The following is a 17513-nucleotide window of genomic DNA, read 5'->3' as shown; positions in this document are numbered from 1 at the left end:
CTGGCAAGGGTTGACGCGCGGCTCCCGTCCGGCGCCTGCGCGGCCCAAACATCCTACGAAGGACCTCTCCCTTTTTTTTTCTCTCGCCCTTCCGTACCCACCTTGCCGGGGATTTTTAAATGTCACCCGGTTAACGGCGTCCTGAGATCGCTGATTGCCTGACTGATGAGGCTTTTATTGCGTTTCGCCCAGGGACGACCTCCTGGATATTGGAGGCCTCCGCGGCCTTGCCGGGAGGAAATTGTTTTCACGGCGACGGTCCCCGTCGGAGTTTCAACTTGCCAACTTTCGTCCTATCCCTGACATTGGTTTACCTTAACCGCGCGTCGATCGCCTCTTCCTAGCGAGGGGTGCAAGCATAATATTTACGACATTGAAATATCCCACTTTATTTTTAACATTCTCAATGATCGAAAGCATCGAGACGTGGGCACATTCCTCTGGTCGATGTTTCGTTTTCTAAACAAATTCTTCGCGTGTCCAGATTGTAGTTCGTGTGTATCAAGATCCTGTGCCTTAAAGACTTAGCTCGTTAGGGGTCGGTGTTGAGATCGCAACTAGGCGAAACTACGCGTCGTCAACTGGTGAAACGAAGGAGTTGAAGTGCAATTAGGCAGCTACATGATTATCCGACGGAACTTGTTGGTAATGAAACGAGGGGTACGGTAATAGAACGTCTCCTCGTGTCGTTCGACGATAGCAAAAGCTCGCTCTGGATTGCCATCGGTTTTTACTTTCGATTTTTCACGCTGGCTTACAACGCGAGCAACGAAAGTGAAGGTAACGTGAACTCCAGCGTGACGAATCCGGGTCAAGCTCAAAATCTGGCTCTGTGGACCACAACCATTCATGTCTATGAAGGAGCGTTCATCTCCCTCTGGCGCCCTCCCGTCCTCCTCCACTAATCAATAACGCTCGACCCCGCAACAAGTAGACACCCCGGCTGAAAGACGAGGGAAAAGAGCAAGTATTGACGATTCCCAACGTCGAAAACCGTCTCCTTCGCCAAAGTTCCTCTAATATTTTTATTTACAGCTCGAGTAATCCACCTACACCAACGCCTATCAAAAACACCCCCTAAAAACAGAATGAAACAATTATTTTAAAACACTGAATCGTTTAAAACAAACAAGATTATATTTATCGTAGATCTTATTTTTGTGTAATTCGATTTTTCTGAAATACTGTTTCGCGCGACTGTGCGTGCGCTTATTTATTTTGAGAAAATAGTTTGTAAGGAAGGTTGCGATCGAGTTTCCGTTTGAAAAATATGATCGATACGGATGGTATGAAAAATGATAACGTTACGCGACTATTGAAAGAGTTTTAGAAGATCCAAGTTGTAGGAAAAATTCTGAACGAATGGAGCGTGTTCGCCGACTGCATCCTCTCGGCGAGGGACGTCGCGACACGGAGGACGCCTGCGCGAAAATAACGAACGATTTCATTTTGGTTTCCGTGGCAGCCCTCGATAATTGGTAAACGGCTCGATAGGCACACGCAATGCTTGGTAATTGTGAATTTGCTTGCAAACAAATTATCTGTACTCTTTATGCCTTCATCCCTCAATTAATATCGTTTCCTTATTACCTACATTTTATCAACAGTTAAAAATTAACAAAGAAAAGAAGAAGATAGTATATAATAAATTTTCACGGACGGGACGATGAGATTAGTCGCGATCAATCGGCTATTGTTGCGAAATGTTTAGCGATTTGTTAATAATTAATGGCCAGGACGTAGGGTCGAGCAAGTGGAAACGGAAATTTATGGGCAGACCAAAATAGTTCAAGGTCGATTGGAACTGTGTCGCGACCGAGTTCCACGGTGAACTCCCGATTCAATATCACGTGCAATTACGCGGCTCGATCGCATCAAAGGAATTCATAGTGGCATAACAATGAATGTAACGAACCGCAAAGGAAGACAAAGGCCTCGGGCATTGTTTCAGAGATGTCGCGTGTCAGAAAGCAGGGGAAACGTGCTTCGATGCTGGAAACGAACGAGAATACCATCAATTTAAGCTACGTAGATTTCTCTTTATTTCTCATCTCCTCTGATCCTCTGATGTTGTTAAGAATTATCTTTTAATTTCTCACTCTTGTGTCATTTATTCCTTCGAGTTCTCTTAAAGTAACACAGAAATTTATTGTACATTCGATTATTAGGTTGACAAAACAAACGATGACACCGCAGTCAATTTCGTTCAACGAACTCGTCCAAATAACTCGTAATAAAAATATTAACACTTTAAGCTTGTTCCTCTCCTCGCGATTTTTACTTTTGCTCTAAGCGTCCCTACAATTTTTTGAGCGCCATCACCTTTCCATCAACCCAACAAGAGAAAAACGGATGAACGAGTGAACAGTCGAGAATAATAATGTTCGATCCCCACGGGGGTAACATAAAACAACATCGATTTATTCAACACAAATACTTGCACGTTTACGATAAAGGTTCGGTAGTAATGATAATAATAATAATAATGATAATAATATTCATATATGTATATATACAGGAAATAAGGCACGTTCGATATTACATTAATTAACGTGCGACCAAATGCGTCGCGCTCGGCTGTCCAATATTACATCTCTCATCACTTTTCTTATCGTCATTGTGTCTCCCCTTTCGTACGATATGCAACATCCTTACCAAATGTAGAAAATGTCATATATATATATATATATATTTATAATATATGTATATCTATCTGTATAAACGTTCTCGTTGAATTCCATTCGTCCGTTCGTCGGCATTGTCGAGGATAAACTTTTACATCATCTTAAATCTATATTTATATTCATATATATATTTATACGTATTCCCTCTTCTGCTTAATTATTCACTGATTAAATGACGATCTTATCGATCGCACGAGTTTCCATTCCTCTCTCGTTCTTAACTGTTCTTTTAGGGGAACATATCTCTCTCCCTTTCTACGGTGTTTATTCTCTACGACCAATTTCTCGAGCCACGTGGAAAGGTGCGAAATTTGAATTAATCGGAACAAAAATCGCTATATTCGATCGTTGCAATTATTCTTGTCGGTTAATTCCGATTCGCAGGATCCCTTCTGGCACGCCGTTAAATGCACTCACACTCTGGTTTTGATATCCGTGATTGACGATAACCGATTCGCGGGCTTGTTTTAAACGCGCGTTGCCTTAATTGATTGGCAATTACCGATGATTGGATTAAACTAATGAATCTTTCTATATTGTCTTGATGAATTCGCGATCGAACGTACTCCAAGTGTTTCAATTTCATTTAGGGATAATTCCTCGACAACTTCTCGAGTCTGGTGTACGATAACTAGCCTTAAAGATCAGTATGCAGCATGATGCGCGAGGGAATTGATCCGATCGAGATAAATCGGAATATTGTACAATGTTCTTCGTGGAATTTACGATTTCGTTGGCACGCGCAGATACCTGCAAATTGCGCTGTTCTATGGAATCTCGATTGTCAACCCTTTGATGTCTTTCCCCGGAGAATAACTGTTCCTCGATCGCAGGGATTTTTCCGTGTAGAGCATTGTTTCCGATTACTTTATCGGCGGAACCTCATTTATTTGGTTAAAATTCAAATTTCCTTCCCCAGAGATCACAGAAACTCGTCGGACAGCAAAGGGTTCAGACGAGCCCCCTTTTGGAGAACTCGCGAATCAAGGCGACTCACTCCTCGCAATTGATTTACTCTCGCACATGCACTCGAAGAACTTACATTAGACGGTATCTAAACTGGCATCGAGATACTTTACACGAATGTACAAAAGTCTTCCTACACCGCTTTTTCGGAATGTGCACCGTTTACTCGGCTCGTTCCTCTTCTGCCCCTACGCACTACCTATCAGCTAAATTAATTAGAAAAGAAGGATTCTGGTTTCCACCAGAATCTGGAATCGTTGGCGTCGATCACTCGCGTCCATATTGGAATGTATAGTACTACCGTAAGCGCCGAGGATACGACAGAGAAACGAAGGGCGATTTTAACGAATCGTTGATTGATCATTTTCTATCCACCCTTTGCTGTTCTAATTTATATACAATAGAATACACTATTAGTTTCGTTACAACGAATTGGGTGGAGGTTTATAATCTTAGATATAATAAGATGATATTGAAAATGAATAAGTCTTAAATTTTCGTTTAAAATTAAATTGATATGTTTAATAAGTCTTATGGTAGACTCGATATGTTCTAAATGCGATAGAAATGCGTTCTCTTAATGATTATTGTAAGTGCAACGAAAGAATTTATAAATTTACGCAATCATCGGATTTTTGGATCTTGGTAGAAAATAAATAATCCTTTCAATTTTTCGGTCACACTCGACGTCCAGATTCTTTCGAACGACAAACATTTCCAGTCGTTCACAATCAACGATTCGTCGTTTTCCAATGAGACCGGATCACCGCGTCGTCTCTGAGATGGCACTTGCCATAAGCAGCTTACACGAATCCCTCGATCCTCCTTAAAAATAACGGTTCGCGGACGAAAGCGACGATCGAGGCTGTCGCGGAGATCGATACTGCCGCGTTCGTCCGTCCGACTCGGATGAAGTAAACAACTCATCCCCATTTGACACGCTTTTCGCCGTCATTGATGCATTGCCGCGTTCCTCGCTGTTTAAACGTTACACTTAGAATTACAGGTTCATCGAACGTCGAATCGTTTCGATTCGTAAGTACTTGCGCGAAGTTACACGTAATCGTTAAAATCTAATCAATTGAATCTTGCAACGAAACGAATTCTACACGAACTATCTACCAAGGAGCAGAGTATCGCTTGTAATTATTTTAATGATCGATTTTTCAAACTTCCCATCATACGGAAGCGATTCGAAATTCACTCAACTCTCTCGAGAAGAGAACCACTTTACTCGACGATAGAAGTATAATGCTTGCAGTCGAAACAATTACAAGCGATATTAAAAAAAAAAAAAAAAAAAACAAGGCAACGACCACCAACAAGTGACTCACACTCGCGAGCTAGAAAACGAAAACGTCCACCGTTTAAAAAACCACCCTTGCCTAAGGAGAGGAAGATTAAAATGGTCCAACATCCATTTCCGTCGGTCCGAGAGGCTTTCAATTCTTCAATGCCAGCGGAAAGCGTCCCTCCAACGTGTATCGACACCCGATCACTCGTACGAACGACCAATCTCTCATTGTATACCGGTTACAGCTTATCCAAGGGCCAGTCCCTCCTCGATCACCCTTAAAGCGACGTTTCTATTGCACTTCGTCCGTCTTACAGTTAGAGATTACACGGCCCGTAGACGGGCCGCTGGAACGTGTCTCTTCTCCGCGCGAACCTATTCGATATGGTACTCCCCTTCGTCCACCACCCAAGCCCCGCGACCCGGATACCATCGTGCCTTTCTTATCGCGCACCTCTCGCACTCGATTATTTCTAGTACGGTCGACGGCGGCGTCTCGAGGCGCTCGAGCCTCGATACCACGGCGTCTATCTACCGAAACGGGTCTTGACGACGGAGTAACGTTGAACAGGTACCCAAGAGCCGGCGCGATCGAACCTACGGCCAAGATTGTCCGACTGGCGACGGGAAAAAGCGCGGTATCACAGCTTCGACGGGTCGTAGTTCTCGAACGACCACCTCTGCCTCGCCGCTGTCGCGGAACACTCCTCCATGATCAGCCGCTGCTTGCTCTCGGTTATTGCCAGACACTTGTCGCTGCTGCCGTGTCTGATTTGCTTCGTCTGAAAGCGATAATGCGTCGCGTTAGTCGCTGCTCTTGTGGGGGATATAGATTACTCGTCAAGCGTGCTTTTGAACGATACGTAAATTTATTAGCAGCTTAAAGTTTCGACGATATTAGGTCATATTGCAGACGCAATAATTAAGATACGCGATTGAAGAGGTACGAGATCACGGAGATTTCATAGTCGTTACTTTATAGACGATCTAATGTTTGGTAGCACCGCGAGAACAACGTACCTGTGGATTATAAATCCATTGTTGATTCCCTTTGCTACCGTGACAAGGATAGAGGATGACATCGGTGCCGCTGTAATCCAAGCACGATTCGTCTCGCCGGATCTCGCCGGTCTTGCTCAACATCCAGTACTGTGACAGACGATCAAGATTAATGCCCGTGGATTTTGACCTCCAACGTTTGCCTATGACCGATGGTTCCTGACAGCCGTTACGTACGGATGCACGCATCCGTCGAAAGCATCCGGGAATCGCGAGTGTTCGAGTAGAATGGGACAAGCGAAGCCGAATAAATTTCTTTGCAAATTTCACACGAATATCGTAGCTAAGCGTTACAAGAAGCTGACAATATTATGACCGCAAAATTTTTCGTCATTTAAGATTATTTGTAGCCATCTCGATGTGTCTGACTTATTATCGATTATGATCACTGAACCGTGCGTTTCTATGAAGATTCAAGGGAGATATTAATACCGAACGCTGATAAATAATATATACTCGATCGAGTATCGAGAGTACGGTGAATTCCAAGAACAGCTCTAGCATCTGAAATTCTGCACAATCATCTGGATAACCGAGGAAAATTTCAATTCGCGCAAGCGTAGGGAACACATGTGGGAAAGGGTTAATTAAGTACCACGAGTGGCCAGGGACGAACACCGGCCTTGTACTTATTCAAATCGTTACACGGCTGTAACCGCGCTGTCAGGACCATCTGCGTCGCAAAATTCAAAGGTTTTCAGCCCCTGTCGTGCAACGATAGAGTCGAAAGCGGCTGGGACCGGGGATAATGAAAAGCGAGGATTAAACCCATGCACCAGCTACCGTATGTTAACAACTAAGCATTACTATCTATATCCGGTCCGAGGGGACGTGGAATGCATCAGGCACGGCGTAAACCCGGCTTCGAGACAGGGACGAGGGTAATTTCCCCGTCGAACGACTTCCGTTTCGGAAAAGTATCGCCGTGCCGTGAACCAATTTACCTCGTGCCTCATACTTGCAAATTAATAAAGCACCCTTCATCCCGTTGCGAGTGCTTTTCCGCAATTAACTGTTCCAGCTACGCGACGCACCCTGTTTTCACGAGAAACACGAACCAAGCACGATTTTTTAAAAGCTCGCGAGTAAAAACAGATAACGTTTGCCAAGACAAATATTACAAGACAACATTGCCAGGCGACGTGATTTACAGAGCTGTACGAGTCGACAGAACCATTGGAATGATAAACAAAGATCGAGAGCTATTCAATGGTATACCAGCATCGTTTAATCGCGTAACATAAACCGTTCTTATCTAAACACCAGTTCTCTATCTCTCGCGACTGATTCTCGCGTTGTCTGCTATTTAATTATCAATAATTAACAGTAGCTTAGCTGTTGTCCAGTTGAAATACAATCGTTCCCATCTAATTATTATGTATCTACTAGCTGTCAGACATATGTGAACGGAACGTCAGTCTGCCACGCGACCATGGTCGACACCACTATTGTTCGCGCTGTCTTGCATTAACAGCTCGCCTGTCAACGATCCTTCATTAGACTGCTGTCTGACTATCGCGCGTTCACGTAGTTTCTACGCTTGTTGTAACGTACAACGCGTGTTTCACTCTGAGCATAAATGCCGCTAAGAACAATCTTCGTGCGACTGTTACCACAGCGAACGTATTGTTTATTCGTCCCATAGAAAAACGAGAGTCGAAACACTGAAAAGTCTATCCGCTGAAAGAGGAATCTACCTTGTTATTTTGTCGCTGAATTCTCGCGGCTCTATGGGAGAAGAGAGGAACGAGTCGCGACGTCAAAGAACTGGTCCAATTAAAAGAAATCACCGTCGCGCAGTATCATTCGCGGGTCGGCATTGAAACGCGTCGAAAACGTCAATGGACGACCCCGTGCGGGGTGCGCAGAGGCGGCTGCGTCCGTAGAGTCGGTCGAGTTCAGGGCGGCGGCGGTAATTACCGTGAAACCGCGGCTTAATTGCTAGGGCAAATAGCTAAATTAAAGTGGCGCTTTACGAGCCCAAGCGAGCGGCGACTGATTGTGTTTTTGGTTGTAACCGGTTGTCACGGTTGTTAAACCGCCCCATAGTGGCGACCGCGGGGGTGGGCTTTTGTACGGAACTACGTCCGAGATTCGCGCGCGAACTCGACCTCTTCCCCGACGTAATCGTGGTTGTCGTCCGCGTGATTCTAACGAGACGAGTGGTTTGATCTTGGCGTTACTTTCTCGTGGCTTCGACACCTCCTCGACGCTTCTTTCCGCTTGCAATCAATTCTACCCTCCATCGTAATCTGCTTTTTTTAAATATGCTATTTTTCAACTCCTTTCTCTCCTTTGTAACAACTAACTGTAATTATACGCGTTCTATTTATCGGTCTGCTCGGTTAGAATTAAAAAACCTATCCGCAACCCTAGCTGGTTACAGCTTTATTAAACCCACACGATCTGCAGCGAAGCGGCTAATTTACTTCGTGCAAGATAAACGACGCCAACGCAACGACTCGATTCATCACGACCTCGGCGGCCTTATCAAACCCGAGGCGCCGAAAGACACATCATAACCTAATCTAACCCTGGCGGACGAACACCAGTTCCACCTTCGGCGGCTAGTTACGTATCCACTGGCTGGTGTAATTTCCCACACCGGCGGCGGTTCCCACGGGCCGAGAGATTAATTCTACACGGTGGCATGCGATGCTAAAAATGGCGACAAGCGGCGGATAGCCGCGCCAAGGGAAAGCTGGCTTGGCGCGTCATACAGGGGGTGCAGCGGCGGGCAGAGGAGGAGGAGAAGAGAGGAGACGCGAACGGGAAGAGACGGAGGGTGAAGAGGGTTCGACGATTGATGAGCACCTGCACCAGATTAGCGACGATACTAATTGCAGCGAAATGGGTCGAGCTTAGCGCCGAGTTAGCGTGCAAGTTAAATGGTAAACGCGTCGCCGGTTAATGGTCCCTTTTTCTTCTCTCGCCCCGCGATACTCGTTCGCGGCGGAACGATTATCGCGAACGATCGCCGGCGCTCGTTCGTCGCCCGATCGATTTCCCGTGAGGGAGATCCGCAAACAGCCGAGGTGAATTTAACGGGACCGCGCGACGTGGAATGTACCGTGAAATTTGCAATTTCATTAAAACCTTAGATTTAGAATTCCCTTAAAAAATGTACGCTTTAAAATGTAGTATGGAAAATGTAGCTCTAGCGTTCTCTTTGGGATAGAATTTTAGCATTGCCTTGTTGAAAATGCAGATTTGAAATTTCTTTAATAAAATCAACCATTTCATAAGAAATAGTTCAGCAAATTCAGCGATTATAAAATGCAATTTCTTCCTATCGAGCGCGAGTAGATTTCTGAATGACCCATCACCATCAAAGATCCAATAAACATAAAGAAAAGAAAAAAATGCTCGCCAGGTTGGCAAGGTTCCGTCCGGAGTGATTAGAATAATGGAACAGAGCAGGCAATTAGACAACCGCGTGCCCCAGTGATTATTTCGAGCGGCGTTCGTAGGACGTTCTCGACGCCTTCGAATTCTGAATATCGTATACCTGATTGCCACCCTGGCGGTGACAGGGGTATAAACCCACTGGCTGGTGAAGGTCTTCGGGTTTCCCTGGCGAGTCTATACATATGCTGCTAACGAGGTGCCTGATCTGCAGCGAATCAACAAATTTTCAAACGATTAACTACCGATTACTTCCGACCACGAAACCGAGGGAAATCTCGTTTTACATCGCTCGCTGATCTACGTTCGGCGAGATCATACGCAACGCCTCGCTATTTTCCTATCTCGTGATCCTGAAGAGCCGGAAAAAGGTGAAGACGCACAGGTAGACGTACACGGAAGCCTAGAATGCGCACAACTAACGATAAGCATGCAGCAGCGATTAAATGGGTGTTAAACGGTTAGTGTTCTCGTTGAAGGAACGAAAACTCGACTTTCGATGGCTATTCGTTGGTAGATCTGTTAGGACACACTCGACTATTTTCTCGTTCGATTCGCGAGTAAACGCTGGACTTAAATCCAGTTCAAATAACAAGCACACACAGGTTGAGTTGTGCTGTATATCCGAGTGAAAAATCGAACGCACAGAAAAAGCGAAGAAAGGCAACGAAAAAGCCAAAAGAAGAAAGTCGAGTTTTCGGATCGAGCGTGAAACGCGCTCGAAAACAAACTGACAGAGAGACAAACGGCTGACGGGGCTTAAAATATGTCTGCCACGACGTGTAGGGCTCAGCCTCTGCGTCTATTTGTACCTGATTTCCGCCCTGTCGATGGCAGGGGTAGAGGCCGGCCGGTTTGTGCAAGTCTGCCTTGCGTGCCGGAGAATCCAGACAGGTGTTACCTCCTTCTCCGAGATTACGAACCTGTTCATTAGTTAGTATGATCATTTCTCGGATTAGTATCGTTAGACGCGGCACGTTAGTTCGTAAATTCGTTCGCGCAACGCTACGAGTATCGAGAAAAACACACGCGTACCGATGTTTCTCTAATTGCCGCGATGTCTGCCCCTCTGATTATCGAAGAAATCGTTCCGTTCACTTTTTTTTTCTGAACCCTTCTTGTCTCTATTGCGCGAAATGAAATTTTTATTCAATTTTTCCGCACCATTATCGGAAATCTGTTTCACCTAATTAATGCAACGTTCAAAGTCCGGTAACACGTATCTAATCAGAATAGAATTTTTATCGTCAGAGAAACATCGCTGCGAGTCAATCTACGGGCGATACGAAACAATGAATATCGTATTCGCAGATATTGAAAATATTTTTCGTCTATCGGTCGATTTCCCGTCGAAAATATACTCCTGATGGAACGCGCTATTTTTCTCGGCATTCGCGTACCGCCAGGGATATTTACAGCGGGCAAAGTTGCTCGCGGGATCCGCGTCTGGAAAAGCAAAAACCGGATAAATCAATAGAGGGGATACGTAATAATTGAATGAGCTCGCTCGCAAACCTTCTCAGGGACCCTGGAAAAATTCCATCCCCTCGATACGTCGCTTGTGATCGCTCATTTTTTTTGCGATATTTTATCGCCACCGGTTCGCGTTCAACGCTTGTTTTATTCGTGGTTCGCGGGGTGAATGCAACGGGGTCTCGATTGCACCGCTCCGCGATTATAAGAGCTTGCATTATTCACTGGCTTTTTGTTATCGGGTGTAAGGTTCGCGCGGATCGTTCTAATTTGCAGGGTATAACCGGAGGTTTATTCCAGGTGTTTAATCACTTAGTACTCCTCGTTCTAGCAATTATACCTTCCATTTTCCTCGGCTAAATTGCTCGGAAAAAATTATTTAAACCTGTAGACAGTTGAATCTTCTTATATACATGTACCAACGTTAATTTCAAATCCAAGTTACCAATTTTCCGTCAAATTATGAAATCACGCTACTCGACGAAATGACTTCTCTCACAAAATTCCTCCACGCTATACCTTAAACCCAATAACAGTGAAACCTCCCCCGAGAGCTGCACCGACTCCCTCTCCATACAATTCTCCCTGTAAACCAAGTTCACATTTGCCCCCTGATGGAACCGCTCGATTGAGAGCCCGCGAGCGAAACGTATCGACGATCCACTGATTTCTCCCCGAGCCACGGCCGCAGAACAGTTGCACGCGAACGGGAACAAAAAGATCAGGCTGGCAACAACCCCTCCGTTTCTCAGTGAGAGACGGGAGAACGCAAATCGAAAATGAGCCGAGCTCCTGTTTTGTTCGCGAAAAATATAACCTCGCCCGTGCACCCCCGTCCTGGCACACGTACGAAGAGGGCGAAGAATGCGCGAGGCAGAGTCCTCGCGGTCTTCGTGGCCGCGCGTGTACGGGATGGCCACGTGCACGGACGAGGGTATATGCGCTTTCATGCGACGGGCGCATTCAGTCACGGAGCTCGGTCAGCAGTCCTGGTTTCGCTGCGTGCAAGAATTCTGTGGTCGCTGCAGTTTCAACGCGAGCATCTTCATCCCCCTTTCATCCTCCTGGTCGCAGACGCCGTTGTCGTCGTCGACGTTGGCTGGAATAAAAACTACTGATTTATCGGCGACATTCGGACGGCTTCGGATAAAATTCCGAGGTAGGTCCAGGGATACCATCTTCTTGCTTTATTAGAGCGTCTCGGAGGCTCCCTCTCGTGGAACTAATTTCTCTCAGAGGCTGAATAGAGCGGCTGATTTATTGGCGATCTTGGACTTTGATAGGAATTGAAAGGAGCGGGATTGATCGATGGTAAATAAGTTCGAAAATGGGAAACAAGAGGTGTAATGGAAAATGTTTTGTCTTAAATTGATTTGAAATTTATATAGGATCCATCGATATCCATTAAAGGAAAGATTGAAATCACAGGTGGAACCGAAGATTTGTTTTTCGCACCAAGCACGTCCAGCGTGATTTAACCAATCCCCCGCATAAAACGGCTAAAACGACGAAGAGTGTCAGGAAGAAGGAAAAGCCGTAAACACAAGTTCCGAGGCAACAGACGAAATTTTTATTTCGCGCGCGGCGCGAACCGCATTCCAAAACGCGAGCCGCGTGAAATGCTTCTTCGCGAAAATGTTCGGCCATCCTTTACGCGTTCCTCCTTTTTCATCCCCCCTCCTGTCCCCTTTTCCATCGTTTACCGCGCCGTAAGAGTCTCTGCAGGCGAACGGCGTCGCGTCGGGAAAAAATATGGCAAAACGCATTCCATTCCGGTTCGAATGTAGGGCTGAGAGCTACAACCTCTGCAGGGTATCTGCGAGGGTAGAAACCGGTTGATCGATACGATTTCTATGGCACTGTCTCGTGGCCTGACACTTGATTCTTTTCTCCCTCGATTTCAGCCTGCGCGACTCGATAAGGAATAGCAGACCTGGCTGATATTGCTTTAAATTCGACGGTTCTTCTTTATCCCTTTTTATTTTTGACGGAGCAGAGTTGATTTATGATCGCGTTTCATCGGACACTTTTCAAGTGTTTGCTATTTTTATAGTTCCCTCTGCTTTATTAAAAATGAAACTAGATTTTCGTAGTTGAAGGAACGTCAAATTTGCTCGAAACATTAACCCCGTTACAAATTGTGGATACGTTTCTATTCTCTCACAGGAGCGTCAAGACGTATCGTTCTTTCGATGTAACGGGAATACCCTTTGCGAACGCGAAACGAAGAGTAGCGTAATTTTTGACAGAGACGAAAAGTTGGAAGATCCAGCGTAAAGAATTCATTCCTACTCCATCTTGTTCAAAGTACGTGGCACGAAGAAACCAGATGTAGCTTCGTCTCGCCGGTGGTGGTAAGGGAACATGCGTAAATCATGAGAGATTAAGGCGTTCTTTTTGGGACGTCGCGATCGATCATGATCGAGAAACATTGCTATTCTCAAGACGATATAATAAAGTAATTGCCGTGCAGATTTGATGCATCCATTTTCTCGAGCATCACCTCTGTTATAAATAGCGCGTTGGTTTTCACGCGGGGAGAAAAATAGTCCAAGGATGATTCTCGATTCTTGAAAAACTGAAATTCGCGTTACATTTTCGAAGAAAAATTCCGTGCCCACAGCGGAAGCCGCGAATCATTTCGCGAAATTCAAAACGGTGCTACCAGTCCGATACCGAAAAATGGGGTCAGATCTCAACAGGCGAAAGTTCTAGAACGCGGTAACTCCAACTTTCGAGGAAGCATTACTCAGAACTGTTTCATTTCTGGCGTTTGCTCTCAAAATGAGTTTTTAAGTTTCACGAGGCGAGCTGACGGCGGACGAGCTCTGTGTCGCTGACGCAGCATGGCGCAACAGAGAATTTAGGTGAGAAGTAATCATCGAGAAGAAGGAACACATCCGACCGTCTCAAATTGTTCGTACCTCGATGAACGAATAATTGTCGCGCACGCAAGGTCCCAAATTTAACACGAATGATTTGATTCGCTGGCTGAAATCGTCCAGAAAATACGGAGATCCTGGCCCTCGTTAATTCCCAGCGAGATCGCCAAGCTGAACGGGAACAGGCTGGCTATAAAGGATAAAGGGAAGCAAATCATGAAATATCCAAGTTGCGTGACACTGCAATTTACGTGGAACCAGAAAGCCTTTAATCCGCCGTTAGATACCGTGACTTTATCGCGAATCTACGAACGTACATGAGGAAAGGTCTAAGGCTCCTGCAAAGGTCCACGAGATTACGAGCGCACGGAGCTCGGCCTGTTTGCAGACCAATATATTTGTATGCAACATCATATCATAGAGATTAGTTCGATGATTTAAACTTCGAACGAAATGCTGCGGGGAAAGTAACGTGGAATTTAACGTAGGCGCATAAGGACGATTATCTTAACAGTACTTTCGAGAGCTGATATAAATTCGCGTTTTAAATAGCTCTCACGAATTTCAAACGCTACTTCCGCAATCTCCAACAGTGAACGTCGCGCAGGCCTAAAAATGCTACGAACTATTGCTACAATTAGAGATTGTAGTCGAAAATTCGCAACACCGTACACTGGATTACTTAACGATCCATGGAATCGCAATCGAGGAGCACGAGGTGCGCCGTTGCAGCGCGATAACGCAGGTGAATCGCGAGCACGAGCCGCATCGATCAAATACGCGTCGCACGAGCCGAGAGAGAACGTAATGACCCGTAGGAGAAGCGAGCCGCGCGCGAGATTATCGACGACGAGCGCGACAAGCCCGACAATCATTTCGCAATTACGAATGCAGGGAAACAGAGGGCCGGGAGACGGCGTCGTAACACGACGGAAATAAATCGAGACGTGATTGATCGCCACCCACCGGCAACCTCTCCTAACCCGACCACCATCCTGTACCAACTCCGCATGGGAACGAAATTAATGCACTGTCAATCGCGCGACGAGCAAAGCGGATCGTGCGCCCCCGTGGTCCCAGCGATTCCCGCCGCCGACGCCGGACGTCGAGCCTCCGGCGTCGATATTTATGCCCGCTCTCTGGACTTCTATCGACATTATCTGCTCGCTGTTTTCAGTTTCCGATACCATCCAGCCGCTGTCTTCTTCGCAATCGGTTAACGAAATTGATATCAAAAGGATAATAATTTTGATGATCCAATTGATAGCGCGAAAGATACGTCCGACTATAGAGAGAGACCGCTACCACTTGCATTTCTTTTCTCTTGCTATTTTAATTATTCAGAAACCTCGAAAAGGGCCAGAGAACAAATCGTTATCAATTGCCAGGTACAAAGAACGAGCCCCGTCTGTCCGCAGATTAAAAACGGCGAACGATGAACGCGGGCAGGATTTCCGCGACGCCAGCCTCGATTAACAATTTAACCGGCGCATGAACGCGGGCGAACGGCGGGGCGTAGGAACAGCCGCGAGTTATAAGCCTTCAAAGGGGAGTTTAATTGCGAAATCGAAATCGACCATCGCCGGGGTAAACGGAGAACCTTTTCGCCCGGTTGAAACGTCTTCGCCTCGGGGCGGTGTTCGATTCGCCACCATTATCCGGCGTTACCGACGATCCCGTCCCGTGCCGAGTCAAGTATTCAACGAGCCGATCGAGAGACGAATCGATTTCCGATCGGGGACGTCGCGCGCGAATCCCTCGGCCGCGATCCGATTCAGATTGGCCCGGACCGCGTCCCAGCATTGTTCCTCGATCGATTGTTTTCTATGTCGCGAGCTCGTCGACATCAATCATTGTCTGCCCGCCGCGGCGAGCCGTCGCCCGTTTCGCCCGCGACAAACGAACCTCGCCTATCTGTATGGATACAGCCGTGCCCGCGTATCGAACACGTGTTAATTCGGATAAAGCGCGCCGCGGACGAGCGGCGGACGAAACTTCTTCCGACGCGCGATCGATTAAAACGAGGATCCCGAGGTTTCCATCGAGAGGGGATACAATTTCCCTTAGCCTCGTGGCAAGGAATATTCAAGGAATTCCCGGGAGTGTCTGAAGGAGCCATGAAAAAAGAAAGAAACGATCTCGCAACACTCGACACCTAAACGTGGCTCTCCTCTCAAACAAGAGAGCGCTCGCGTATCTCGGAATAGTAAAGCACACCGTTTCCCCGCCGCGAGAAGAACAGGGAAAAGAAAAAACGAGGGGAAAAAAGAGAAGCTGGAGAGAAAGATGAAAAAGGAAGCCTCTGCTGGTCCATTTATCCTTTGGCCGTGGCACCGCGCAAGGAGAGGAGCCTCCGAGTAACTCGACGCCGTCCTGATGGATCAAAGTGGCCGGTTGCGTCGTTAACGGTCGATTCCGGTGGTGGTGGTCATTTCCGCGGCTGCAAAAGAAAGGCCGTCGCTCGGTCAGGCACGCGTGAATCCTTACCTCGCCGGAAGCAACCGCCTCGCCAGGTATGAACAACTCCGGGTAAACGTTGTCCAGGTACCATTTGAATGACTTGCAGCCGAGCTTCTTTCTGAGCGCCTTCCGCTCGGACACGTCGCCGTAGTTGCCCTGCGAAAATCGCGAGATCATAAGCCAGGAAATTTTCTCCGCGACGAGGAAGGGGTGGAAGGGAGGAAGGGCTGGTGGTGGTGGTGGTGGTGGATCGGTGGAACGCTCGTTTCCGGCAGCAGGGATTTAAAGACCGCGGAGAACGGGACGAGTGGTGTAATCGTAAAAATAAGGAAGAGGGATGAGAAGCAGCCGAGGGGGAAATAGAGGACGGGGGGAAATACGTGGGGGCTTTTTTATGGACCGGAGTTTAGTGCCTTTTTGGTCGGACTGGGATAATGATAATATTGCGACGGGAATGATTCGTTCTAGTGAAAGAAACGACGTTTAGGCGGGCCCTGGATAACCGCTTAAGTGTACGTATCGTTCTGGTAAAAAGTAGCTGATCGAAATGAAGTTGTTAGAAATCGATTTGACGAATTTAATAACAATTTTCTGATATATTATTTGTATGTCCTCGTGTCTCGTTTTGTTTTTTATAAAATTAATGAAATGTCGAGCAAGAGTGTACTTTATATAGGAAATGGAAAATTCGAGGATCCATTGTTGCAAATGGTGCTTTATTAACCGAACGTTGATCAATAGTTGTAAAACAATTTTTAACGATACTCGAAAAAGGTACTTGAACTGTACTTTAAAAGAAAAGTCCTCCTCGATCATAACTCATGTGAAAGTACTCGATCAGAAAGGCTGAAATCCTTTTTCAATTACGAGTATCATTATCATACCCACGCTTGGAAAATGAACCAACAATCCTGTTAGAAAAAAAATAATCAAGGACGATTGTTTCCTAACACTCGAATAAAAGCTATTCTACTCGCGAAAAGTGGTCGTAGAAGACTCGCGAATAAAAGAACTGGCCCTCACTCGAGTACGCGTGTATGTGGACAACGATTTACTTTTATCCCATCGTTTCGCACGCTCGATCGGACTCCGTTTCAACGGCGCAAGCTGCCAGGATAAAAGATAGATCGTCTGGAATGAAAGAAGCTTCTCCCAAGGAGTACCAGGACACGCGAACGTTCTTCAGCAGTGCTTCCCGCGTTTATGGGCCAGTTTTTTACGACGAGTCTCTGTATACGGTACTCTACATCATCAAGCTTGGTTATCATCATTTCTTATCTCGACTCCTCT

The 17513-nt window shown here is 46.2% G+C and overlaps 1 protein-coding gene across 4 annotated transcripts in view; it reads right to left on the bottom strand.

Moving 5' to 3' along the window:
• Nucleotides 1-5349: 5349 nt before the first annotated feature.
• Pgant9 (polypeptide N-acetylgalactosaminyltransferase 9) overlaps nucleotides 5350-17513 on the bottom strand; it is a 211458-nt gene continuing 199294 nt past the window's right edge. For 3 of the 4 annotated variants that reach the window (XM_076902857.1, XM_076902849.1, XM_076902865.1), the window contains 4 exons: nucleotides 16251-16379; nucleotides 10221-10331; nucleotides 5965-6093; nucleotides 5351-5726 (listed from right to left, as the gene is read on the bottom strand). In XM_076902857.1, the coding sequence (XP_076758972.1) occupies nucleotides 5586-5726; nucleotides 5965-6093; nucleotides 10221-10331; nucleotides 16251-16379 (510 nt within the window). In that variant the 3' untranslated portion in view covers nucleotides 5351-5585. Of the gene's footprint in view, nucleotides 5727-5964; nucleotides 6094-9511; nucleotides 9617-10220; nucleotides 10332-16250; nucleotides 16380-17513 lie in introns of all 4 variants that reach the window. The other variant, XM_076902872.1, reaches the window with a different exon arrangement.

The sequence above is a fragment of the Xylocopa sonorina genome, chromosome 1, assembly GCF_050948175.1.
Source record: "Xylocopa sonorina isolate GNS202 chromosome 1, iyXylSono1_principal, whole genome shotgun sequence".
Classification (NCBI taxonomy): Eukaryota; Metazoa; Arthropoda; class Insecta; order Hymenoptera; family Apidae; genus Xylocopa; species Xylocopa sonorina.
The sequence above is the reverse complement of the archived record's forward strand: the minus strand, read 5'-3'. Positions and strand labels throughout refer to the sequence as shown.